The sequence below is a fragment of the Myxine glutinosa genome, chromosome 1 (genome assembly GCF_964187855.1).
Source record: "Myxine glutinosa chromosome 1, kmMyxGlut1.1, whole genome shotgun sequence".
Taxonomy (NCBI): domain Eukaryota; kingdom Metazoa; phylum Chordata; class Myxini; order Myxiniformes; family Myxinidae; genus Myxine; species Myxine glutinosa.
The window spans coordinates 123648302-123676025 of record NC_136261.1 but is presented as its reverse complement, the minus strand read 5'-3'; the positions used below and the strand labels follow the sequence as shown (position 1 = coordinate 123676025).

General features: G+C 40.0%; 1 protein-coding gene across 1 annotated transcript in view; it reads right to left on the bottom strand.

The window, feature by feature from the left end:
* The window catches only part of LOC137419231 (uncharacterized), a 73315-nt gene extending 55363 nt beyond the window's left edge, over window positions 1-17952 (bottom strand). The window contains exons 1-2 of the mRNA XM_068105374.2: window positions 17792-17952; window positions 5705-5805 (exon numbers count right to left, since the gene is read on the bottom strand). Of these exons, the coding sequence (XP_067961475.2) occupies window positions 5705-5805; window positions 17792-17891 (201 nt within the window). The 5' untranslated portion in view covers window positions 17892-17952. The remainder of the gene's footprint in view (window positions 1-5704; window positions 5806-17791) is intronic.
* Window positions 17953-27724: the final 9772 nt, after the last annotated feature.

Sequence of the window (27724 nt, the reverse complement as noted above, 5' to 3'; positions counted from 1 at the left end):
TGTGTAACATCGACGCAGCTTTTGTTTTAATTAAAACTTTTTGTACTTGTTCTTTACAAGAATAAGAGTCCTGAAGCCCTGGAGGGAAGTGTCTTGCCATCCCTGGGGTGTGTTCCATTAGCAAGCGACTTCCTTACCACTTGCCAAGCGGCTCACCTAATTCAAAATGCTCAAGCAAACACTCAAAAAGGAACGGAGTGCTCGGCACTGCTTAACAAAATGGCAGCCTCCAATGTAAATAATGCTATCATGGTACTCAAGCAAAAGCTGTCCGGGCTATTGTTTTCAGTTTTACTCGATCATCTTGTGAAAACAACTTCCCGAATGAATTTACTGTTTGGCAATGGCTACAGAGAGTACAATGTGAAGAGTAAAAGAAAAATAACGAAATGGGAAGTCAAAGAGCAGGATCCCAACTTCCCAAGCTTATGGTATGGACCTTCCACTGTGCATTTTGGGGAAGTGGTGGAGGGGATTGGCATGTTTAAGATTTTAAAGAATTAAGATGAAAAGTAGAAGGAAAAATAAAAGTACAAACTGCACATTTCCATATCGTCATCTGTGTCGGTAGAATATCGAAATAGTCATATCAATCATTTTGAATCTGACTACGGCAGCCATTTTGCTAACTTAAATGGTGGCGTTCCATAAGTAAGTGGCTCGCCAAGTGCCTTGTGAAGTGATTAATATGGAACGGCTGTCTTGGCAAATGATAGTAGGCCGATTGCTAATGGTGCACACCCCAGGTAACATTGAGCCTTCATGCTGGTGAAGAACAGACATTTTAATCGACTTAAATTGGCGTTCTGGTGAAGAACCAATACATATATGTAAACCAGACTGGCACTCCGCTCGGGAGAGAGCATACCTCCACCAGGCTGACCAGTTTATGTTTTGTATCCCAATGATAGGCCGGATCTGGATCCAGACCTGAACCAAAATCTAATGGGCCTGTTCTTGTCACCTAACCAACTCATCCACCAATTTTGGTCATAACTCGTCCAAAATGTTTTGAGATAACATGCTACATTTCATCTTTGGCCCCATATCTTAATGGTGAAGAATCACTTTTAAAAAATTAATAATTCTCTGATCCAGATCCGCATCCGGATCTTCACCAAAATCAAATCCATTTGTCCTTGTCACACACCAAGCCTGTCCACCAAATTCCGTTCAAATCCGTCCATAACCTCTTGAGATATCCTGCTCATAGTCAAACAAACAGACTGACAGCGGTAAAAACATAACTTTGGTCCACCTTCTGTGGCAGAGGTAATAATATTAGTAATATAAGTTTAAATAGAACCTATTTGTACATTTGCTTTGAAACGTTTTTGGCATGTCCTGGACTATTTCAGAGTACCTCTTTTGTCGACCTTTTTGAACGCTCCATTTAACCATCCATGGATGATGCAAAGACCTTGTTTTATGATCATAAATTTCCTATCATTCATTTATTATTCAATCCATCCCTTGAAAAAAAAAAAAACCTCCTCCTTCCAAATAATTCCTTGAAGGGTACATTTAGCAATTATACGGTAATCTGCTTGGAAAGAGGATCGTGAGATATTGTGGCACAAATTACACAGTTGGAGCCAGCTGCAAATTGGGTTTGAAACATGTTGGTACTTAAGATCCATTATCCTTCCCCTGTAGTGACTCCTGCTTGCTTTATGACTGTCGGTGACAAATCTATTTTCCATTTCCAGTCACAGTCTGGCTTTCACAATGGGTCAGTGCATTCTACATCACTGGCCTCCCATGAATGATCAATTTTATATACTGTACTCTGTTTTGAGACGCCATCTTACATGACAGTGTCCAGGGTAATTAAACACAATTGCAATATGACTTATTGGCTTTCATAACAATATTGCCAGGTCTAAAAAGTCAAATTAGGAATGCTGAGTTCTGATAACCTTTTACAAGCCAGACCATCTACAGACAACACATCAATTGTGCATTCGTGTTTTGTAATGACAATGATGCTGTCTTTGTCAGAGACTGCGAATGATGCTGATTGAAAAGAGTTTGAACTGGACAGCAGAACAAGAGAAAAAAAAGAAGACGTCATGCGGAGCACGATACTTGCAAAATACGCCCTCCCCCCCCCGCCCCCCCCCCCCCGGGATCGATGCCCACATCCTCCACCAATTTATGTTACGTGCTCCTCCCCAAATCCCGGTCACGGTGTACCTCCGAGCCCCGAGAGGAGTCACGGCAGAAAGATGTGTTATTCTGTATGCCAAGGATCAATGGTGAAACTACACCAATTGTTACCAACAAACAAGTATTGTCTTAAGGTCACACAAGAATAACGGTACAGTAACAATATTAATCAAAAGTACAATCAATATATATCATTCCTATGATGGTACCATCAGTTTCGTACAAGGTAACTCACTGTGCTCCAAGTGAGTGAAAAGAACATCCCCAATGTCTCTTTCCCGGCTTCAAGCCAAAGTTGCTTCCGGCTTCAAGCCAAAGTCGATCCACTCCAGTGATCGTCCGTACGATGTCGTATCGAGACCAGAATCCCGTTGGGTTGACAGTTACCCTGCCAAAGATGGGCGAAGGTGTCCTCGGGAAGCGACAGGGAAATCACACCTTCAGGTATGGACGTTTGACGGCTCTCAATCGGCGAACCGCAGATTTCCCACTCAAAAGCCACGTGACACACACACCAAATTAACATCTGGATGCGGTGAGAATGGTTGAAGCGAAGTGAAAAACCTTGAGCGATGCGCAAAGCGCGCGAGTCAAAATGGCCGACAGCCCATTCTCGAGGCGTAACGGCACTACGATGATTCTCCTCGGAATCAACCACAAAACCTGACATGCAGGTTGATCTGTCACAGCGATAACAACTCTGTCACAGGAATCCCTTTCCTGGGAAACCCAAGAAGAAAATCTTGGGTTTGAAGAAAAGTTTGAAGAAAATCTGTCCATTCATGTCTGAGAAATGGACGGGGACACGTTTAAGTAACAAAAAAGCCGCCAGTCGGCCATCTTGGATCTGATCTCAAAAAAATGACAAACAAATGACAAACATTATCTGCGTGCCAAGATTGAACAAGATCGGTAAATGCATGTCCATGAAATGGTTGACGTGTTCATCATTGGGTTTTTTTTACAACTAAAATGGCTGCCAGTCGGTCATCTTTGATCGCATCGCGAAACAAAATGATGTGCATTTGTATACCATCATGTGTTGTCTTTGTGCAAAGTATGAACAAAATTGGTCCATAGATACATAAGCCCTTGTTTCCGATGAAGTCCAATGGGGACTAATAATATACAAGTGCCTTGTGATCTTCCATACATTCCTTCAAGACACCTTTCTGCATGGGCACAAAAATGTCTCCCATACTCATACATTTCTAGGCCTTCTAATCTCACTGAATCCTTACTATTTTCAACTCCTCATGTCCCTTACCAATTGTAGTATAACTGTGTTTTTGGGGGTGACTCAACTTCTCTTTAAGTCGGTTTCTTGCCACACTCTGTCTTGAGCTCTGCTTTTTGCAGAATCTTTTTGTATTTATTGATAGGAAGGACACAAAGAAGTCACTTCTCTATAAACTTGTAATAAAAAGATATATTAGAACGGCACTCGGTAGAGAGCATACCTCCACCATGCTGAACAGTTTACGTTTTGTATCCCACTGATGGGTCATGTCTCCATCTGACCTTCTGACCTGTACCAAAATCGAATCGATTTGTCCTTGTCACACACCCAACCTGTCCACCAAGTTTCGTTCGAACCTGTCCACAACTTTTTGAGATACTTGTTCACAAACAAACAAACAGACAGACATGGGTGAACACAACCTCCATCCACCTTTGGTGTTGGAGGTAAAAAGGAACTTTCAAGCAGGAGGAGAATATTCAGCCCATCATTCTTGCACTAGTTGTACTAGCACTAGCTGTACCAGCCAGAGAAACTATCATCCATCTGCACACAAGCTTCCTTCAAGTCCTGGCAATATCCTCAACTTCTCTATCTCCAAAGAATCTCGGTACTGTACCTATCTAAATCCAATGCAAACCTATCTACTTTTTCTGCTGCCACTACCTTTCGAGTGAGACGCTTTCATACATCAACTACTCTCTGACTGAAGCACCCCTGCCAAATACTGACCTAACTCTCATCATTTTATTTTCAGGCTATGTCCTCTGGTCCAATCACTGTCTACTAGAATATAAGACCTGTCGCTTCACTGAGGGGAATATCAATGTTGGTGTAATAGCAAAAATATATATATATATTGTTGATGGGAAAAAATAAAATTAGGCGGTGTATAGATACCGGCCTAGCTATCACAGGGAGCGAAAAGTTTGTGAAATTATTTTAACTAGTGAGATACCCATGCTAAAAACGGGTGGGAGGCCAGAAGCAAACAAGCAATGCAGATACGGTGAATGCTAAAGCATGAAACCAATAAATTCCACATTCATGTAGCACCTTCAGTCGCACATCAGACATGGACAGCAAGTTCGTGAAGGACTTCCATGAAAAACGTACCCGTTCGCAAACAAACGGTTATGTTCACGTATAGAAACATCGAACGTGGGTCCATGGCGAATCTGCATATGGCGATCCGCAAAGTTCACGTTCAGAAAGTAGAAACCATCACAGCATGTCGTCATTCAGTTGAACTCAATATCTCTTTTTTCATTCCAAACAACATAACTCCAATCACAAATTACTCACAAAATAAACTTTTAACAACATTGTTAATGTTTCCTTCATTGTAAAAACTACCAAGTCAACAGTTAAAAGGATTTTGAGCTGATAGGTGTTACGGCCTCGGCAAGATTGATGGAGACAGCGATCTGTTAGCTTATACACCGCCCAAATAGCTATGTGCAATTCTCTCATGTAGAGATTAAACCCACATCATTTGAACTTTGGCCGAGGTCGTTATTTACTTTTAATGATGTTTATATACGAATCAAAAAGAAAAGAATTGGTTTTGGGTCGTCCTTTCCACATATCTCATGGGATTGTGAGTTGGAGAGACAGCCGTGATGGCGGGGAGGGGGTTGGCATTCTCTCAAGCAGGGATTTAACCCATGTCCTTATAAAAGGTCTTTGTCCGAGGTCACCGAGTCTGATCGGTGCAGCCGATCGGTGAAGCCATGCAGCGATCGGTGCAGCCATTTGTGCGGCACCCGGGAAAATAACGTTATGCGGGAGTCCAAACCTGCAAATGCTGGAGGCCAAAGCTGAAATTGGAAAAACAATATACCCTATTTTACTCCAGGAGATCCCAGGATTACCCACCCAAACTATCATTACGATTGGTTCAGCCGTTTTTGCGGTACCTTCGAACGGACGGACAGACGGACGGACAGACAGACGGACGGACATTTGGTGAATTATAGTAAGATAAATACGAAATAAATGTATTAAATAAATAAATAAACAAAAATAAATAAATAATAAAGAAATAAATAAATGTGTTAAATAAACGTATTACATAAATTAAACATAGATTAAAAAAAAACAATTTACACTTTAAAAGCAGCCCGAACAACTGTTCTTTTGAAAATATCCATCTGCTCATGGCTGTACAAATGTCCCAATAATATTACCTTGTCTAAGTCATAATTATGACTTTGAAACTTGTATACTGTAGTTTACATAGGCATGTCAAAGTATTGAACATTAAAACACTTTTAAAAGAGAAGTTCAATTCACATCCACATGAGCACGGTATTCTTCCTTTTCCTGCTGATTTGTTACAGTTTTTCCTTCTTCGGACCAACTTTTTTTACTTCTTATAAAACTGGAGATGCTTCCTGAAAAACAAACAGAAGTAAAGGATATAATTTACACATTTCAGTGTAATACCAGATGTAAAAAGGCATAGAAGACTCATATCAGTCTTGTATAAACTCTCATCTGTAACGACAAGCGTGGGTTGCCTTTCCACCTCCTTCCATCTCCACAGCTTCATCTGGATAAATACATATCCCATTTTATATTTCCTAAACTCAACCTTTCAACATATTTCCTTAATCTGCCCTATTGAATTTCCTCCACACCCATCAAAAGCCATTCCCTTCACACAAATACATATACTATATTATGTATTACCTCCGCCACCAAAGGTTGACGGAGGTTAGGTTTTCACTCTTGTCTGTCTGTTTGTTTGTCTGAAAGAGAAGACAAATTAATAATTTTGGCAAAATGTCAAAGGTCAGTATAACCTAAAATCATCAATTTTCATCCAATTTACCGGAAATTTTAAGAATTTACATATTGGGTCACTGAATAGGTTCGCCAATCAAAAGATAGAATCTGATTATTGTTTAGATCAAAAGGTCAAATGTCAATGCTGCATAAAATGGGTAATTTTCATTTTGTATTTTTAAGCTGTTTTCTCCATGTTTAGCATTTGGAAGAAGAAGAAGCAGAAGAAGAAGTCTAAATACAAAGCGGACATGAACGGCCTTTGAATTTTTAGATGCTTTGTAGTAAGATTTTGGATCATTTTTAATGATCACAAAGAAAAATGATTAAAGGGCTTTTTGCGTCATTAAAGCTCATAGGGGTCTTCCGGATTTTTGTGGTTACTAAGGGTTTTGGGGGTATTAAGGGTAGTTTGGGGGTCTTTAAGGGTCTTCAAAGGTCGAAGGAGCTGGCAGTCTAAAGGGTCTAAAGTTGGGGGTCTCAGCAGTATGAATGTTCAAAAGTATTGTTGCGGAAATGAGGATTGTGTTTTTTTGATTGTGTTGTATTGTATTGTAAATTGTTATGAATTATTGTTTAGTCTGAGCCCTCCTTGCTCCAGTGTGTATAAAGGTCAAAAGGGCGTTCTGGTAGTTAATTCCATAAAGCATCCATTGAAGGACACTATAAAACCCTTGTTCAGTAGCTTATATCTTTATTATGTGTTTTAGGATAAGGCCTTGTCTTCCATTAAAAGGACACTCCATTGCACCAAGTGAAATAGATAGATTCCCTTCATTCCCATTCCCAAAAACCTCCATTTCCCCTTTCATCATGGCCAAGCCTCAATTTGCCAATTACATCCCCTCCAAAGCCGCCATTGAACATGTGCTTGGGTCGGGGAAGAAAGGCGTGCCCGCCCGTCGTCATCAAGGGCGGAGCCAGAGGGTCGCGCGACCAACCATGGCCGAGGTGAGCACACTGATGGGCGTGTCCTGAAGGCCGGTGGCTTAATCGCCGGAGGCGTTATAAAAGCGCGGGCGCAAGAGTGATAAGAGGGGAGTCGTCAGAGCAAAGCTGCGTAGAGAGGTCCATGACAAGAGAGGTCCATGACAAAGAGAGGTCCATGACAAAGAGAGGTCCATGACAAAGAGAGGTCCATGACAAAGAGAGGTCCATGACAAGAGTGGCGGTTGCATCCACAGCAGCTTGAGCCACCGAAACTGCAGCCACAGCAGCGTGGGGCCTGGACGGCAGTTTGGAGCAGGGCCGCGAAGGAACGGCGGCTGCCCAACGCACCGATCGTGCTGCCGGACCCGTTGGACCTCCCTCTCCCCCCAGCCATCCACCTGCCATTCCTATCATCATTCCCCGTGTAAGTGTGTTCGTAGTCTGTCTTTTGTCTTGTCCCTGGGAATAAGTTAAGCCTGTTAGATAAGCTAGTATTTTCACTGTGTCTCTAAAAGCTTCTGTAAATTATTTTCTTATCTTTCCTTCTCCTTGGTTATTTTGACCCTGTAAATAGTAAATAAATTTAGTAGTATTTTCAACCTTTTTTTCGTCTTCTTAATCCTTTTCTTCACATCCGTCGTCTTTGTCTTTTCCCTCATTGAATAGCTGTGGCGTGATACGGCCAACGTTCGAGTGAATCGGGTGAATCGGGGAAACTGTTAGGTCGCGGGGCCTCCGCTCGGCAAACATAACATCCTTAACCGCGGACCGTAACAGTATTAAAAGGTACATTATAATAGTACATAATTAAAAGACATATAGCCAGTCACATGGCTTCAGGGAAGGAAGGACGGACGGACGGACCATGTTTTTCATATATATGTATATATGCTTCTATGTGAATCCAGGTTGACCACTCACCTCCAATTCTTCATCCCCCTTTCCTCCTTTCTATAGTAGTCTTACAATTTTGGTCCCCGCCTCCTCTTCTCTTCAGTTATTTCCGATACCATTTCATAGATGTCCTAGATTAAATGCAATGTTTACCTTGGAGATTTTATACTCTTCCCACCTTTTTTCTCTTCCCATATCAGTCTATTTAACTTCCACTTTACTCTCGCTGTCACTATCTATGCTCCTCTGCCCTCTGTCTTTCAGCTCTTGCATGAGCCTACATATCTTTATGAGGCTAAAAGCATTTGTTTCAATTAAATATCATATCTGTTTTTTAGGAAACTCTCCAATTCCTTTTAGGTCAATAAAATATTGTAATTACGTCAACTGTATAAATTGTAGGAAATTATATAATGACCATGCACCATATTAGTTTAATTATATCATACATGCTGCCATGGAAGTTTGGGTTATTTGACTTTTTTGTAGACATAGTCGAGGAAGAGTTAGTACACTGAACGGATCAGGACACAAGAGGCCAAAAGGAACAGTTGAGAGAGTGTGGAAATACCAACAGCAGATTTGAAGGCCAAGATAGAGTCAGATTTGGACAAACAATGGGTGTGGGGAGAAATGGGGAGCAGGAGAGGATGCATGGCATGGACAAGATGGATAAAGAAGGAAATTCTGAGGAGGTGAAACTGGAAATTTGTAAGAAGGATAGTAAGAGTGAGGTGTTGCGGACAGAAGATTTGGAAGCAAACACAGAAGTGAGGCATTCGGACTTCTCACGCACGAAGTCGGCTGTAGTGCCATTTGAAGAGTGGGGAGATATGGAAAGGGAGCATACTCAAGAGACAGACCAAACAAGGCACCACCATGTTCTAGAGGAGGGAGACAAGTTTGAAAGTTAATTCTTGAGGTTGGACAGATGTTGTTTTCTCGCTTTCCTGAAAGTGGACACACACTTGCTGGAGTTTTTGGAATACAATGAGATTGTCTTCGGTCGGATTTGCCTTCAGATTACTTATTTTGTATATACTAATCTACATATCACTACATAGATAAGAAATTCATAACATCTGCACAGATTATCTGTTTTGAATTTTAACACAACATCATAACTTCCAGTTGTTCGGATTTGCATGAGGTTTTGGGAGCATAAAGTTAAACATATTCCATACCAATGCCAGAAGTTTAAATAAGATGGGAGAGCTTGAGGCTAAAGTTAATAGCGAAGAGTATGATATAGTTGCAGTAAGGAAGACGTGGTTTAATAAGGAGAGTAATTGGAGGACAGCATTGGAAGGCTACAAGGTGTATCGCTGTGATATGGATCAGAAAATAGGAGTAGGAGTAGCAATTTGGGTAAAAGACAGCATTGCATTGAGAGAAAGGGGTGACATTAAGGAGGGAATTAATGTAGAGGATTCCATATGGGTAGAAACCAGAGATTGTAAAACATTAAGATACTAGAAGGATGCTTTTATAGTATTCCTGGTGTGAGGAAAGAGGAGGTAGCAGGAGTACATTAAGAAATCAGAAGGCAATGTGGTGAGGGAAGAGTATTGATCATGGGGCATTTTAACTTACAATGTATGGATTGGGCCCAGGAACAGGGAAAAGGCAGAGCAGATGAGGTTTTCCTAGATGTAGTCCAGGATTGTTTTTTTAGCCTGGTTTGTAGACAAGTCCACCATGGGGAGTGTAGTGTTAGACGTCCTTTTAAGTCACATTCCCAAAATGGTGGAGGAGGGTGGAAGTAGGAGAACATTTAGGATCAAGTGACCATAATATGGTATGTGCAAGAATTATATTAAGACTTAGAGTTCAGGATAGCAGGGTAAGTTTATTCGGCTTCAGGAAGGCAAACCTTGAGGGTATGAGGAGAGAGTTTGGCGATGAAGTTGGGCGATGAAGCTAACAAGAGGACAATCAGCACCAGAGAAATGGGAAACCTTCAAGGAGTGAATGTGTAGAGTGCAGAGTAAGTACATCCCGATGAGGTGTATAAAGGAACAGCTAGGAAATCGAAGGGTATGTAAAGCTCTGGGGCCAGATAATATGCACACGAGAGTATTGATAGAGGTGACAGAGCAGGTAAGCTAAATGTTAATGGATATATCTTCAACAACTCACTGGAGTCAGGACAGGTATTGAAGGATTGGAGAGTAGCAAATGTGACACCGTTATTTAAGAAATGATCCAGAGAAGAATTTGGGAACTATAGACTTGCTAGTTTGACTTTAATTGTGGGGAAGGTGTTGGATAAATTAATTAGGGATCAGATGAGGAACCGTTTAAATAAATACGAACTAATTAAAGGCAGCCAGCTTGGGTTTACCAAAGGGAGATATTTTCTAACAATTATTTTGGAGTTCTATGAAGCAGTGTGTCTGTTTGGGTGTATGAAGGAATGGCAGTGGACATATTACATCTAAACTTTAAGAAGTCATTTGATAAGGTACCACAAAGGAGATTGTTAGCCAAGGTGAGGGCTTGGGGAGTGGCTGGTCAGGTAGCTAATTGGATTGGAAACTGGCTTAATCATAGGAAACAAAGAGTGGCTGTGAGTTGGAGGACGTCTGGCTGGGAAGATGTAAGTAGTAAGGTACCCCAGGGGTCAGTACTAGAACAATTAGTATTTGCAATTTACATAAATAATTTGGATAGTGGGGTGAAGAGGCTTTCCAAATTTGCAGACACAAAGCTTGAAACAAGAAAATTTATATTCAGACCTACCTCTCACATTATTTCCTGGGCCCGGTTTGCTAAAAGCTATGCAATGGATAAATGTAATGCTTTAATATGTGATTCATCCACAGCATTGGCTTATCCAGGCTTCTAGCAACCAGGCCTCGATCACTACAAATGTGGGTAGGTGGTTGTTTTCACACAGATTCAACCTCCAAATTTTCCCTATCCTACCACTCCAAGCTACCACCCATTGAGTCATCATTTGCCCTCACTTGCATGCAACAAACATGAAGCTAGAATATAAATGAAACATTAGGACATGACATAACTTTACAAATTAATGAGATGGAAAAGCCATACAAGTGAGTTGAATTTGCATTGACAATATATATTTAGCCCGTCCACTGCACAGCAGGAGATGGGGTTTTGTAATCACTTTTGTGTTTGTCTGTCTGTCTGTCTGTCCAGGTCGTACCTTTTTTCTTTTTTTTGCATTTGAGCTATTTTCATCAAATTTTCACCAAAGCTTTATTATGATATGGACAAGGAAAATTAACAATGTGGTCAATAGACAAAAGGTTAAAAGTCAGGGTCACCTAAAATCACAAAAGGTCACCAAAAGGTTAAAGGTCAGGGTCACCAAAAATCGTCAATTTTCATCCAATTTTTTTTCTTTTTTTTTGTATACAGAATCGAGCCTCGTGAAAGACCGAACATTTATCACACAAAAAAAATCAGACACACAAAACATATAACAAGTACAAATACATTCAAAGTACACCGCCCCATGACAAATAATTAAATATCCTACAGCGCGCCATTGCCGGGGCGCCTCCGGCGCCCGGAAATACCGCAGTGCAGCTCATTGAGGCTGCATTGGGAGGGAGAGGTGTACACTAATTGATTGATTAATTGTATAATTAAAATCAATAAAAGATTATCACAAAATATTTTCATAATCAATTGGCTAATCGCATAACTAAACCACTAGTGCTTCATCCGAAGATGTATCTTTTAGAAATTTAATTAAATAAGTCATTTATAAAAAATTAAATAATTAATTGATTACTCAATAAATAATTAATCGATTAATCAATAAATAATTAATAGATGAAATGATTAATCAATAAATCAAAAATATCCTTGACAGCCACATCACTTGGTCACTAATGTCCAAATATTAGCTTCCCAGCTCAAAAGGTGCCTGAGATATTGGCCAAATGAGAAAGAAAATAAATAAATGATTAATAATGAAAATAAATAAATAATAATCATAAAAAAATTAAATTATTAATCAATTTGGTCAGAGAACACATAAATTACCACAATTTCATCAGAATCTGTAACTTAAAAAAAAAAAATTTTTTTGTCATTAATCAAATAATTAAATAATTAATCGATTAATTGATAAATTAATAAATCAAAAATATCCTTTGCAGCCAAATCACCTGGTCATTGGCATGTCCAAATATCAGCTTCCTAACTCAAAAGGTGCCTGAGTTAATGGTCAGAAGAGAAAGGAAATTTGATTAATTAAATAAGTACTTAATTAATCGCTAATAATTAAATAACTCCTCAATTTATTGATTAATCAAAAAAAAAATGCAGTTTTTGACAAAGGACTTGCTCACTACTGTGCCGAAATTTCAGCTTCCTAGCTCAAAGGATGGCTGAGATATCGCCTGGACAACCAAGAAAGAAAACAAACAAGAAAGAAAGAAACCAGAGTGAAAACTGAGTACTCTCTTTCAGCGTGCGTCACTGCCGAGCCCCCTTTGGTGCCTGGCAATGACGATTTGCAATGCCTGGAGATGGCATAGGAAAGGAGCGGTGTACAATAAGTGTAGCGGTAGACAAGATGGGGAGAGAAGGGAAGCACAAACACAACATTTGAGAGCAGGGACATTGGGAAATCTGTGGGAGGGAGAGTGCTTGGGGGGGGGGGGGGGGGGAGGAGGTGTTGGAAGGGGTGGGGGGGGGGTGGTGGGAGAAGTATAAAACACAAGGACACTGCAAGGACTTCCAAGACAGAAGTTGGTATTTCAAAAAAGTGGATCTGGGGTAAAATTAGCGGGGGTAGAAAAGATCAAGGTTTTGGATGAGGGAAGATAAGAGATGGTGGTGAACAGCTGTTTTAAAGACCTGGAGGGAGGAGTGAGATTGAAGAGAGTGAGGGAGTTTGTTCCAGAGGTGGGAGAAAAGAGGAATGAAGGAGTGAAGGTGAGCAGAGAGTCTTGATTTTGGCAGTTTAACCCTAAGAGGGTTGCAGGCAGATCTTGTTCGATCTGTAGGAATATTTGGGGGACAGAACCCAGAGAGAGCTGCGGGAGCAAGGCCGGAGAGGAGTCTGTAGAAGACAAAAAGACCACCAAATTGCCTGCGGTGAGTAAGTGAAAGGCGCTCGGAGTTAGCTTCATCGCGGAAGATTCCAATTATTCTGAAAGCTTTGGTTTCAACAGCGTGAAGCCGAGCTAGGTGTGAGGCAGGAGCACCGGACCAGAAGGGAGAAAAGTATTCCATTGAGCTGCGGATGAAAGCCTTGTATGTGGTGAGGAGCTCAGGTGTGCCAAGGAATGACTTCGCACGACGGAGGATGCCCAGTCAGCGACTGGCTTTGGAGGCCAGATTGGAAATGTGGTTTTCCCAGGAAAGATCATGGCAGATAGTGTGACCTAAAAGCTTGAGTGACAGAACTTCTTGGAGAGGATTGTTCAGAAATTAGATGGGAGGATTGTCCAGTTGGTCTTTTCGGAGAGACATAGTAAGAGTGTGAGATTTGTCAGGATTGAAAGACATGTTCCACTTGTTTGACCAGTCTGTGATTTTGTCCAGGTCTGCAGAGAGTGAGGAGGCTGCAGACTGCAGATCTGAGGGATGAGGAATGGAGCGGCAGAGAGTGGAGTCATCAACAAAGAGGTAGAGAGGATTTTCAAGAGAGTCAGAGAGATCATTGATGAAGACCAGAAAAAGCACAGGGCCCTAAAAGTGCACTGACTTGGGGAACTCCAGCCTGTACAGGAAGGGGAGATGAGAGAAACCCATTCAGGGCCACAGGTTGACTACAACTAGAGAGGAAGTCCACAAGCCATGCGTGGAGATTTCCATGGATACCATAGGAGGAGAGTTTGGTGAGCAGAGCGGGGTGCCAGACTGTATCGAAGGCATGTGATATGTCAAGGGAGACAGCTCTAATTTCCTGTTTGGCATTGAGGACCTCCATCCATTGTTGAGACAGCAGAAGCAGCATTTCCAGAGTAGAGTGACCTGGTCTAAAACCAAATTGATGGTCAGAGATCAATCCATTGGAGAAGAGGAAAGATTTGATATCCGAAGCAATGATGGATTCCATGACTTTTCTGATAATTGGGAGAAGGCTGATTGGTCTGTAGTTGCAAGATCTGTGTTTGCACCTTTTTTGTGTAAAGCGATGATATTGGCTGATTTCCAAGCTGATAGCAGATGACCTTGAGCAAAAGATAGGGTGAAGAGAACAGAGAGAGGCAGTGAAAGAAAGGCAGCGCAGGATTTTAGGACCCATGGGCTGATTCCGTCAGGTCCAGTTGCAGAATCAGTCGAGGGATGACAGAAACTTCTCCACCTTGTCAAGAGAAAAGGACACAGAGTCCAGGAGCACTTGGGTACGACTGGGTATGGTGGGTACAGAGAGGGATGGGTTTGGGACACAATATTTAGAGGCAAACACAGAGAGTTGAGGCATTCAGCTTTTTCATGAGCGGAGCTTTTTGAGGCGATTCAAACACAGAGTTTAGGCGATTCAGCTTTTTCACAATTGACTTGAAATATTCATTTACCATTTGAGTTTTGTTGTCAACTTTTCACCAGAGCTTTATTATGATAATAGGGAGAAGCCAAATTAATAATTTTGATGAAAGGTCATGACGTGGAAAATGTACACAGATCAAATGTCCGCACACACACCAGCATTGATTTATTGAAGATTTATTATCAGGAGAAGATTCACGAGTATTTAACGAGTATTGCAACAGAGTTAACAGTACTATGCCGGCATGCACAACCATGTACTCAACACAAATGTTTTCAGCAAATCTTCTGCTCGATTCGGTCGAATCTAGTCCTTTTATAGTGTTCCTGCAGACAAATAAAGTTATCCTGTGCCTTGAAGAGTCAGACTGAAGAATGAGATGTTAAACGAGAGGTCAGGGATTTGAGGCAAGTTGTCGCCATGAGCACGCCATGAGCATGGTGAAACATCTGTTGTTTATTCAACTCAAGCCATTTGAGATAAGCAGTTGAAGATCAAAGAAGTACACGCATGGTGTTTTGTAGTGTCGGTGCCAGAGAGAAGACTCTGGTCTGATTTTGTCTGGCAAAACAGCTTCATTCGCCTTTTACATATTTCTTCCTTCCACAGATTATTATCAATGTAGACGTTATTCCTATAAGTATTTCAAAGCACAGCAACACACAATATCTATAAATTACCCTTGCCTGAGGAGAGGGTATTGCATTTGAGTCCGTTTGTTTGTTTCTCTGTCTGTCTGTTTGTCCGCACAGAATAAATATGATTTTCTCTGCAACCGTTGGTCCGATTGACAGGAAATTTTCACCTTAGGTGCAACTCCACCTGTATAATTTTTTAATGATAATTATGACGTCATCGGTTACGTGGTTCTGCCGCCATCTTGGAAAAACCGAAAACATTTGCACCTCTATATCTCCGAAAGTGCTGAATAGAAAAAATTGAGACATGGCTCATTATAAAGAACTCTCCATGGGGAATAAAAGATGTTAATGATGATGTCATAGGTGCCTCCATTATGATGTCATCATTCGACAAGTACAAAACTTCATCCGATGAAGATGAAATTTGTTGAGCATAATCTAGGAATAAATTAGTGGAGAAAAAAAATAATGATGAGTCATCGGTCACGTGGTTCGGCCGCCATATTTGTTTTAACACAAAAGCCTTAAAAACCACGGAGAATACATCCTGGTGAGGGTTTGCAATCTCTGATTGCTCTTTCTTGTTCATAATGCAGACTACTCAAATATTTGGGTGGCAGGGGCACCAGTGAGCAAGTATAATCTTCCCCTTCATCAGCAATGTACATTTTGAAGATTAAACTGATTGGTGTGTTGTGATCTGTGAGGATTTAAACAATTAGTGGGGAGAGACCATCATTGAAAGTTTGTCATTACAACGCATTTTATTCAACTATCCTGACAATTAATGGGGGTGTGGATCAACTTTCAATTGAGATACCGTTGATGACTTCTCACAAACAGTTGGAAGTCTATCCAGACTTCTATAGTCAAAAAGTTAAAGGACAGCGTCACCTAAAATCATCAATTTTCATCCAATTGACCTGAAATTTAAAGATTTTGAATATTGGGTCACTGAAATATTCACCTAGAAGGGCTAGAAGCTGATTTTTTTTTTTAGATCTAAAGCTCAAAGGTAAAGGCTGCATCAATTTTCATTTTGTTTTTTTTTTACCTACGCCACCAAAGGTGGATGGAGGTTATGTTTTCACATCTGTTTGTCTGTCCGTTTGTCTGTCTGTCTGTCCATTTGTGAACAAAATATCTCAAAACGTTGTGGTCCAAGGCGTCTGGATACAAACGGACACAGATGGGCTTTGCATTTTCAGATGCTTTCTAGTTTACATTGTGTTCTTGCAAATAGTTCAGGTAATAATCTATTTTATTGTTATTAGTCCCCTGCCGGTGTACACCGGAGTATACTGGAGGAATATTAACACCAGAGGGGACTATAGGTTTGCACTCCGTCCCTCCGTCTGTCAGTCTGTCAGTCTGTCAGTCTGTCAGTCCGTCACACAAAGAACAGTTTTCCGGACTTTTTTTCTAAACTCTTAATGCTAATGATTTCAAACTTGGTGCATGGTTTCCTCCTGATAAGATACAGATCAAGTTCGAACTTCACGACGTTTCGATCATTTTTGACAAAGTTATGGCACTTTGAACTTTGGTAATTTCCCCCCACAGTTTTCCGGACTATAATTTGGAGTGCGGTAAGTCAAAGCTGTTAATATTCCTTGTTTTAACTCCAATTTACATTCTGTTTCCACTTTTAGTGAGAAGTAAGGGTCTGTGCAACCATTCATAAACTTTATTTGGTGCAAATTGGATAATTTTTAGCCGAGTTACCTCAGACCGTGAGTTGGTAATTATATAATTCACACATAGTGCAATGCGTGCAGGCTGCTCCACGGAGCGACCTTGCGGGATTATTTTAACTCCGATTTACATTCTTTTTCCCCTTGTAGTGAGAAGTAGGGGTCTGTGCAACCATTCATGAACTTCATTTGGTGCAAATCGGATAATTTTTAGCCGAGTTACCTCAGAACGTGAGTTGGTAATTATATAATTCACACAGTGCAATACGTGCAGGCTGCTACATGGAGCGACATTGTGGGCTTATTAGTCCCCTACCGGTGTACACCGGAGGGGACTATACTCTATAGGTTTGCACTCCGTCCCTCCGTCTGTCAGTCTGTCCGTCCGTCACACAAAGAACAGTTTTCCGGACTTTTTTTCTAAACTCTTAATGCTAATGATTTCAAACTTGGTACATGGTTTCCTCATGATAAGTTACAGATCAAGTTCGAACTTCACGACGTTTCGATCATTTTTGACCAAGTTATGGCACTTTGAACTTTGGTAATTTCCCCAACAGTTTTCCGGACGACAGACTGCCGGTAGGGGACATGTATTGCAGCGCAATACTAAGAATGCTTGTTATTTTGGGAAGTAAATACAGGGTGTCCTTAAAATAAGTCCTTGTGCAATTTTGAAATATTATAACTTTTGATGTACATTGTACACATAATATAAATAAACTATAAATGATGCATGAAAGCATAATTCATGAAGTTTTTACTCAATACAGTTCAGATTTTAGGCTTCAACATAACCACCATCTTTCATAATACATTGTTCAATCCGATTTTCCAACGTGTTGAAAACATTCTCTTGATGTTGCTGAGTAATTTAATGAATTGTAATTTGTTCTCACCTAAATAGACCTGCATCATTGTCATCTATTGTGGCTCAAACGCCACATAATACCTTGCATTTCCTTGCTCTGTGAGACACGAAATGGAGGAAGGTGCATCTGGAAGCGAAGATTTGCTCTTTCGATTGATTCAGAATAGTCCATTGTTCTCATATGGACAATGTGTTCAAAAAAGCCAGCCTTTCCCTGAACGCTCTGCTGTAAAGATACACACACAAACACACACACACACACACACACACACACACACACACACACACACACACACACACACACACACACATCTCAAAGCCTGCTGGTTACTGTGGATGGGTTGAAGATGTTGTATTTAATAATAAACATGTCTCTCCAAGTTTTATGATGACTAACTTGAAGTAACTAAACTTTGAACTATATACACCAAACAAGGGAGCAGCAATTATCTATCTGATTGTTTTGAATGTACAGTAAACTCCTTGGAATATCAATTTGAGTACAGGTCAAACTCTAGAGGGTTTGGAGTGGTGGAGGTGAACACTGGTTACAAATAGTTAGGTCCAAAACTTCAATTCCGTGACCATTTTCTGGCTAGTACGGTTTGACGATCGATTTGACTTCTATTGACATTTTATAACAAAAATAGCCTCTATGTCCCTCCCAAAAATCCCGGCATTTTTCGCCAGAGGCCCGAATCCAAGATGACCGCCGGCACTATCTTGAAAAATTAAGTTTTGAACCAGAACACCTAGAATCACGTACAAAGACACTTTTTTGGGTAATTTGACCACGAGGATTCCGAATCTGACATTAGTTTGACGTTATGACATTATTTTGACCCAGAAATCCAAGATGGCCACCATCCAGTAGAGCGAAAATGCAACTTTTAAATGGGAGAACATATGATCATGAATTAACACATTATTTTGGCTAAATCTATACTGGCCACGGAATTGAGGTCGTGATTAGTGAATTGCTATTTTCTTGTTTTTTATTTGTCTGTGTGTGTAATGTCATATACTTATTTCTGTCTTTCCAGGGAGTATACGAGCGAATGAGACGGCACTGAGAAGCGCAGTATTCAGAAGATAGCTGTCAAGAGAATGTCCACTGTTCCGTGTGTCCTCCAGTGTGGCGGGCTTTGCAATGAAGCCACTGATGTCGTTACCTCCGTTGAGAGTTGGGAAAATCTCAAGAAAAAAGCCCTGTTATGGAGCGGTCTTGACAAGTTCGGAGACGTTTATGCAACAGTCAATTGGGATAATGGTCCCGGCAGACAATGTGTCCATAAATCATGTAGGCTGACCTTATGGAATGCTAATAAACTGGAGCAGGCCAAGACAAGACAGAAAAAACGAGAAGTCAAGGAATGCCAATCTCAGTCTTCGTCCATGTCTGAGGCTTTCCCCCCGGCTGCTTCTCCACCTGCCAAGCGGCTGCGATCAAGTGTAGAAGGGCTGATACATGAAAAAACAAAATGTGTCTGGTGCTGTAAACCGGAGTCGGCAAAGCACCCAGAATCAAAGCTGTCCCTGATTTCGTATGATAATGCATGGGCAACGTTCAAGAGTCACACGGTGGTCCTCGAAGATCAGAGCATGCGAGACAGAATCAACTGTGTGATCGATTATGCAGCTGATGACCCATATGCGATTGAGATCAGATATCACAACAAATGCTGGTTGAAATATGTGCGTAGTTACCAGAAAATGAGTGAAGATGACAAACTCCCACGCATGCACAATGTCAATCTCCGTGAGGCTCAGACTATCTTCTTTGACCACATCAGAACAGTTATCTTTGAGGAACGTGAGCTAAGGTCTCTACAGAGCCTCCTCAAAGACTACAGCTCTATCATATCTCGGTATGGCTTCTCAACATCCAGCATCAAGTCATCCTTTATCAAAGATATCCTGACCCGGGAGTTTGAGGGCAAGATCGGCTTCCACTCCCGCCCTCAGAGAAACCAGAGCGACCTAGTCTATGACACGTCTGGGGGTGGTTCATATGTTGAAGCAGCACTCTCCGCCATCGGTGTTAGCAGTGAACAACTGGTGCACAATGTGGCTAAGCGGCTCAAGGATGATGTCAAGTCAATCAAACCCATCCCATGGCCGCCAAGAGTCGAGGAGCTAGAAGAGGAGGAAGAGCTCTCGCCTCTCATGGTGCAGCCTGCTGATTGGTGCAGCCCTCCATGGTGCAGCCATGGTGCAGCCATGCAGCACACCATGGTGCAGCCCTCCAAGAAACACCACCCCTCGCCACTCGGACATGGCTGGGAGCTGGTGGGTGGTCGCTGTCGCCCTGTCTGCCACACGCAACCTGCTCTCCCGACACATCTACCTGCACCAGGCCCAGCTGAAGAGAGTGAGGAAGATGAGAGCCAGGAGGGGAATGAGGAGCGAGATGATGATGTACAAAGGCAGGGAGATTCATCGGAATCTGATGATTCAGATTCTAGTGAAGCAGAATGCTCTGATTCGGACTAATCATATAATTAAAGGTCATATTGATTAATTACTTCATTTGAAAACTGTTCAAGTCACAGCTATTAAAAATAGCTTATTTTGAAGTGTAATGAGTTTACTTGTCATGCAATCATCAATTACTTTACTGCAAGATATCCTTATGGAGGTAGTTTCTTTAACATGTTTAAGTACAAAAGTTGCATTTTCGCTCTACTGGATGGTGGCCATCTTGGATTTCTGGATCAAAATAATGTCATAACGTCAAACTAATGTCAGATTCGGAATCCTCGTGGTCAAATTACCCCAAAAAGTGTCTTTGTACGTGATTCTAGGTGTTCTGGTTCAAAACTTAATTTTTCAAGATAGTGCCGGCGGGCATCTTGGATTCGGGCCTCTGGCGAAAAATGCCGGGATTTTTGGGAGGGACATAGAGGCTATTTTTGTTATAAAATGTCAATAGAAGTCAATCATCAATCGTCAAACCTTACTAGCCAGAAAATGGTCACGGAATTGAAGTTTTGGACCTAACTAAAAGGCAGATATTTCATGATAGACGTATTAATGTGTTGATAAGGTAGACTCAGGAGTTTTTTTTTGAGTTGGGGGTGGGTGATGAAGCTAGAGGGCAAAGCTTGAAGACAAAAATACTTGCTCATGCCGGCAGGACTTTAAGTATGTTTGTAATGGCTATCTCATAATCAATGTGGTGTTTGGTGTATAATGTACAGTCACGTGAAAAAGTAAGTACACCCCATGTAAAGTTTTGACTTTTTCAACATATTTCAACATACAGCTATTTGATCTTCATTTCAACAATATTGATAGATAAAGGTGATATAATATAACAAATATCATGAAACATTTACATTTTGTAGTCCATTGTATAATTTAAATAAACATAAATGCAAATTTCGCATGTGGAAAAAGTAAGTACACCCTTGGCTCTAATAGGTGGTATTGTCCCCTTTGGCAGAAACAACTTCAAGTAGGTGTTTCTTATAACTGTCTACCAGTCTCTGACATCGACTGGGAGAAATTTTTGCCCACTCCTCCATGCAGAATTCTTTCAGCTGTGCGATGTTTGAGGGGTTTCTTGCATGCACAGCTCGTTTCAAATCCCCCCACAACATCTCGATTTGATTTAGATCCGGGCTTTGACTCGGCCATTCCAGAACCCTCCATTTCTTTCTTTTCAGCCATTCATTGGTGGATTTACTGGTATGTTTAGTGTCATTGTCATGTTGCAAGGTCCACCTTCGCGTTGAGCTTCAACTTGCCGACAGATGGCCTCACATTATCCTCAAACACCCTATGAAACACCCTATACAATGAAGAATTCATGGTGGATTCTATGATGGTGAGCTGCCCAGGCCCTGATGCAGCAAAGCTGCCCCAAACCATAATATTTCCACCACCATGCTTTACAGTTGGTATCAGGTTCTTGTGGTCAAATGCTGTCTTTGGTTTTCGCCAAACATGTCTTCTGGTACTGTGGCCAAATAGCTCTACCTTTGACTCATCTGTCCAGAGCACATGTTCCAGAAGTGCTGGTCTTTGCCGAGGTGTTCATTGGCAAACTTTAGTCTTGCCCTGATGTTCTTTCTGGACAGCAAAGGTTTCCTCCTGGCACACCTCCCATGTGGATCAAATTTGTGCAGCTTCTTTCTAATGGTAGACTCGTGCACTTTGACATCAACAGTGGCAAGAGCTACCTGTAGGTCCCGTGATGACATTCTGGGGTTCTTAGAGACTTCTTTCAGCATCTCGCGGTCTGCTCTCGGGCTGAACTTGTTGGGGGCAGCCTGGCCTGAACAAGTTTGCAGTTGTTTGGAATCTTCTCCACTTGTAGATGATCTTCCGGACAGTTGAATGATTGATTTCAAATTGTTTGGAGATCTTTTTAAATTCCCTCCCAGACTCGTAGGCATCTATAACCTTCTTTCTGAAGGCCTCAGAGAGCTCTTTTGATCTAGGCATGGTGACGCCGCACACTTCAACAACAAAGAGCAAACCAAACGAAATGTCTGAGGTTTAAATAAGACAGGTTCCTCCAAGATTCTCTCTGACGATGTTCTAATCATTTGCACCTGAGCTGGTGCACCTGATTATAATTTTAGGTATTTGAAGTAGTGATAAATGTAGGGGTGTACTTACTTTTTCCACATGCGAAATTTGCATTTATGTTTATTTAAATTATACAATGGACTACAAAATGTAAATGTTTCATGATATTTGTTATATTATATCACCTTTATCTATCAATATTGCTGAAATGAAGATCAAAATAGCTGTATGTTGAAATATGTTGAAAAAGTCAAAACTTTACATGGGGTGTACTTACTTTTTCACTTGACTGTATGTCACATGGCTCATAATGGGTATATAGGCATTGTGCCGGTGATGGTATGGCCTATCGACTGGCCTTGGGGCCAAGCTATTGTTGTTTTTGCTGAAAAATGAAGGATCAGGTGCAATTACCTTGTCGACGTATGTCCAAACCCTTGAATGACAGTTTATAGCTGGGCCAAGATTCGAACCCAGACTAGAAAAGGAAAGGCAGCACCGAAAGCGGCCGCCGATGCACACTGACAGACAGGAACTTCAAATTATGCAATTGATTTGCTAATTGTACACCGCTCCTTTCCTATGCCAGGCATTGCAAATCGTCATTGCCGGGCACCGAAGGGGGCTCGGCAGTGACGCACGCTGAAAGAGAGTACTCAGTTTTCACTCTGGTTGTTTGTTTGTTTGTTTTCTTGGTTGTTTTCTTGTTTGTTTTCTTGTTTTCTTGCTTGTTTGTCCGGGCGATATCTCAGCCATCCTTTGAGCGAGGAAGCGGAAATTTCGGCACAATAGTGAGCAAGTCCTTTGTCAAAAACGGTATTTTTTGTTTTTTGAATAATCAATAAATTGAGGAGTTATTTAATTATTAGCGATTAATTAAGTACTTATTTAATTAATCAAATTTCCTTTCCCTTCTGACCATTAACTCAGGCACCTTTTGAGTTAGGAAGCTGTTATTTGGACATGCCAATGACCAGGTGATTTGGCTGCAAAGGCTATTTTTGATTTATTAATTAATCAATTAATCGATTAATTATTTAATTATTCGATTAATGACCCAAAAAATTTTTTTTAAAGTTACAGATTATGATGAAATAGTGGTAGTTTATGTGTTGTCTGACCAAATTGATTAATAATTTAATTTTTTTATGATTATTATTTATTTATTTTCATTATTAATCATTTATTTATTTTCTTTCTCATTTGGCCAATATCTCAGGCACCTTTTGAGCTCGGAAGCTAATATTTGGACATGAGTGACCAAGTGATGTGGCTATCAAGGATATTTTTGATTTATTGATCAATCAATTAATCGATTAATTATTTAATTATTCGATTAATTACTAAAAAAAAAAAAAAAAATTCAGTTACAGATTCTGATGAAATGGTGGTGGTTTCTGTGTTCTGTGACCGAATTGATTAATAATTTAATTTTTTAATGATTATTATTTATTTATTTTCATTATTAATCATTTATTTATTTTCTTTCTCATTTGGCCAATATCTCAGGCACCTTTTGAGCTGGGGAAGCTAATATTTTGACATGACAGTGACCAAGTGATGTGGCTATCAAGGATATTTTTGATTTATGTATATTTCATCTATTAATTATTTATTGATTAATCGATTAATTATTTATTGATTAATCAATTAATTATTTAATTTTTTATTAATGACTTATTTAATTAAATTTTAAAAAAGATACATCTTCGGATGAAGCACTAATGGTTTAGTTATGCTATTAGCCAATTGATTATGAAAATATTTTGTGATAATCTTTTATTGATTTTAATTATACAATTAATCAATCAATTAGTGTACACCTCTCCCTCCCAATGCAGCCTCAATGAGCTGCACTGCGGTATTGCCGGGCGCCAGAGGCGCCCCGGCAATGCCGCACTGTAGGATATTTAATTATTTGGCATGTGGGCGGTGTACTTTGAATGTGTCTTTACTTTTTTCTTTCTTGTTTGTTTGTTTGTTTTCTTGGTTGTTTTCTTGTTTGTTTTCTTGTTTTCTTGCTTGTTTGTCCGGGCGATATCTCAGACATCCTTTGAGCGAGGAAGCTGAAATTTCGGCACAGTAGTGAGCAAGTCCTTTGTCAAAAACAGTATTTTTTGTTTTTTGAATAATCAATTAATTGATGAGTTATTTAATTATGAGCGATTAATTAAGTACTTATTTAATTAATCAAATTTCCTTTCTCTTCTGACCAGTAACTCAGGCACCTTTTGAGATAGGAAGCTGATATTTGGACATGCCAATGACCAGGTGATTTGGCTGCAAATTCTATTTTTGATTTATTAATTAATCAATTAATCCATTAATTATTGTACACTGCTCCTTTCCTATGCCATCTCCAGGCATTGCAAATCGTCATTGCCGGGCACCGAAGGGGGCTCGGCAGTGACGCACGCTGAAAGAGAGTACTCAGTTTTCACTCTGGTTGTTTGTTTGTTTGTTGTACACCGCTCCTTTCCTATGCCATCTCCAGGCATTGCAAATCGTCATTGCTGGGCACCGAAGGGGGCTCGGCAGTGACGCACGCTGAAAGAGAGTACTCAGTTTTCACTCTGGTTGTTGTACACCGCTCCTTTCCTATGCCATCTCCAGGCATTGAAAATCGTCATTGCCGGGCACCGAAGGGGGCTCGGCAGTGACGCACGCTGAAAGAGAGTACTCAGTTTTCACTCTGGTTTCTTTCTTGTTTGTTTTCTTGTTTTCTTTCTTGTTTGTTTGTCCGGCCGATATCTCAGCCATCCTTTGAGCTAGGAAGCTGAAATTTCGGCACAATAGTGAGCAAGTCCTTTGTCAAAAACGTTTTTTTTTTTTTGATTAATCAATAAATTGAGGAGTTATTTAATTATTAGCGATTAATTAAGTACTTATTTAATTAATCAAATTTCCTTTCTCTTCTGACCATTAACTCAGGCACCTTTTGAGTTAGGAAGCTGATATTTGGACATGCCAATGACCAGGTGATTTGCCTGCAAACGCTATTTTTGATTTATTAATTAATCAATTACTCGATTAATTATTTAATTATTCGATTAATGACAAAAAATTTTTTTTTTTTTAAGTTACAGATTCTGATGAAATAGTGGTAGTTTATGTGTTCTCTGACCAAATTGATTAATAATTTAATTTTTTTATGATTATTATTTATTTATTTTCATTATTAATCATTTATTTATTTTGCTTTCTCATTTGGCCAATATCTCAGGCACCTTTTGAGCTGGGAAGCTAATATTTGGACATGAGTGACCAAGTGATGTGGCTATCAAGGATATTTTTGATTTATTGATTAATCATTTCATCTATTAATTATTTATTGATTAATCGATTAATTATTTATTGAGTAATCAATTAATTATTTAATTTTTTATAAATGACTTATTTAATTAAATTTCTAAAAGATACATCTTCGGATGAAGCACTAGTGGTTTAGTTATGCGATTAGCCAATTGATTATGAAAATATTTTGTGATAATCTTTTATTGATTTTAATTATACAATTAATCAATCAATTAGTGCACACCTCTCCCTCCCAATGCAGCCTCAATGAGCTGCACTGCGGTATTGCCAGGCGCCCAAGGCGCCCCGGCAATGCCGCGCTGCAGCATATTTAAATATTTGGCATGGGGCGGTGTACTTTGAATGTATGTGTACTTGTTGTACACCGCTCCTTTCCTATGCCATCTCCAGGCATTGCAAATCGTCATTGCCGGGCACCAAAGGGGGCTCGGCAGTGACGCACGCTGAAAGAGAGTACTCAGTTTTCACTCTGGTTTCTTTCTTTCTTGTTGGTTTTCTTTCTTGTTTTCTTTCTTTCTTGTTTGTCCGGGCGATATCTCAGCCATCCTTTGAGCTAGGAAGCTGAAATTTCGGCACAATAGTGAGCAAGTCTTTTGTCAAAAACTGTATTTTTTTTTTGATTAATCAATAAATTGAGGAGTTATTCAATTATTAGCGATTAATTAAGTACTTATTTAATTAATCAAATTTCCTTTCTCTTCTGACCATTAACTCAGGCACCTTTTGAGTTAGGAAGCTGACATTTGGACATGCCAATGACCAGGTGATTTGGCTGCAAAGGATATTTTTGATTTATTAATTAATCAATTAATCGATTAATTATTTAATTATTCGATTAATGACAAAAAAAATTTGTTTTTTTAAAGTTACAGATTCTGATGAAATAGTGGTAGATTATGTGTTCTCTGACCAAATTGATTAATATAATTTTTTTATGATTATTATTTATTTATTTTCATTATTAATCATTTATTTATTTTCTTTCTCATTTGGCCAATATCTCAGGCACCTTTTGAGCTGGGAAGCTAATATTTGGACATGAGTGACCAAGTGATGTGGCTATCAAGGATATTTTTGATTTATTGATTAATCATTTCATCTATTAATTATTTATTGATTAATCGATTAATTATTTATTGAGTAATCAATTAATTATTTAATTTTTTATAAATGACTTATTTAATTAAATTTCTAAAAGATACATCTTCGGATGAAGCACTAGTGCTTTAGGTATGCTATTAGCCAATTGATTAAGAAAATATTTTATGATCATTTATATCTTTTAATTTCACAATTAATCAATCAATTATTGTACTCCTCTCCCTCCCAATTCCGTCTCCATGTGGCTGCCATATATACCCCTGCCACCAAAGGTGGATGGAGGTTGTGTTTTTGCCCATGTATGTCTGTCTGTTTGTCTGTGAACAAGATATCTCAAAAAGGTGTGGACGGATTCGGACGAAATTTGGAGGAGAGGTAGCATATGTGACAAGGACGAAATGATTAGAATTTGGTGAAGATCCGAATTCGGATCCGGCTGGTCGAATTTTTAAAATGATTCTCCACCATTGGGAGATAGGGCCAAAAACGATACATAGCAGGACATTAAAAAAAGTTGTGGACGGATTCAGACAAACCTGGTGGAGAGGTTGGATGTCTGATATGGAAGAAGTGATTCAATTTTGATGACGTTTCGAATCCGGATACGGATCAGATAATTTTAAAGTGATTTTTCACCATTGAGTTGTAGGGCTAAAATCGATAGATATCGATAAACACGATATCTCAAAAAAGTTATGGACGGATTTGGACGAAAATTGATGGACAGGTTGGGTGTGTGACAAGACAGAATCGATGCGATTTTGGTGAAGATGTGGATATGGATTCGGATACAAGTATTATTTAATTTCCGAAGTAATTCTTCACCATTGAGAGATTTTCTGTTTTTTTTTTTTTTTTTTTGTATACAAGATCGAGGCTCGTGAAAGAGCTAACATTAATCACACAAAAAGACAAACCGACACACAAAACACAAAAAACAAGGGGAGCGGCAGACAAGATGGGGAGAGAGGGGGAAGGACACAAAAGAGAGGGGGAAGAGGGGGAAGGACACAAACACAACATTTGAGAGCAGGGACATCGGGAGGACTTGGGGGGATACTT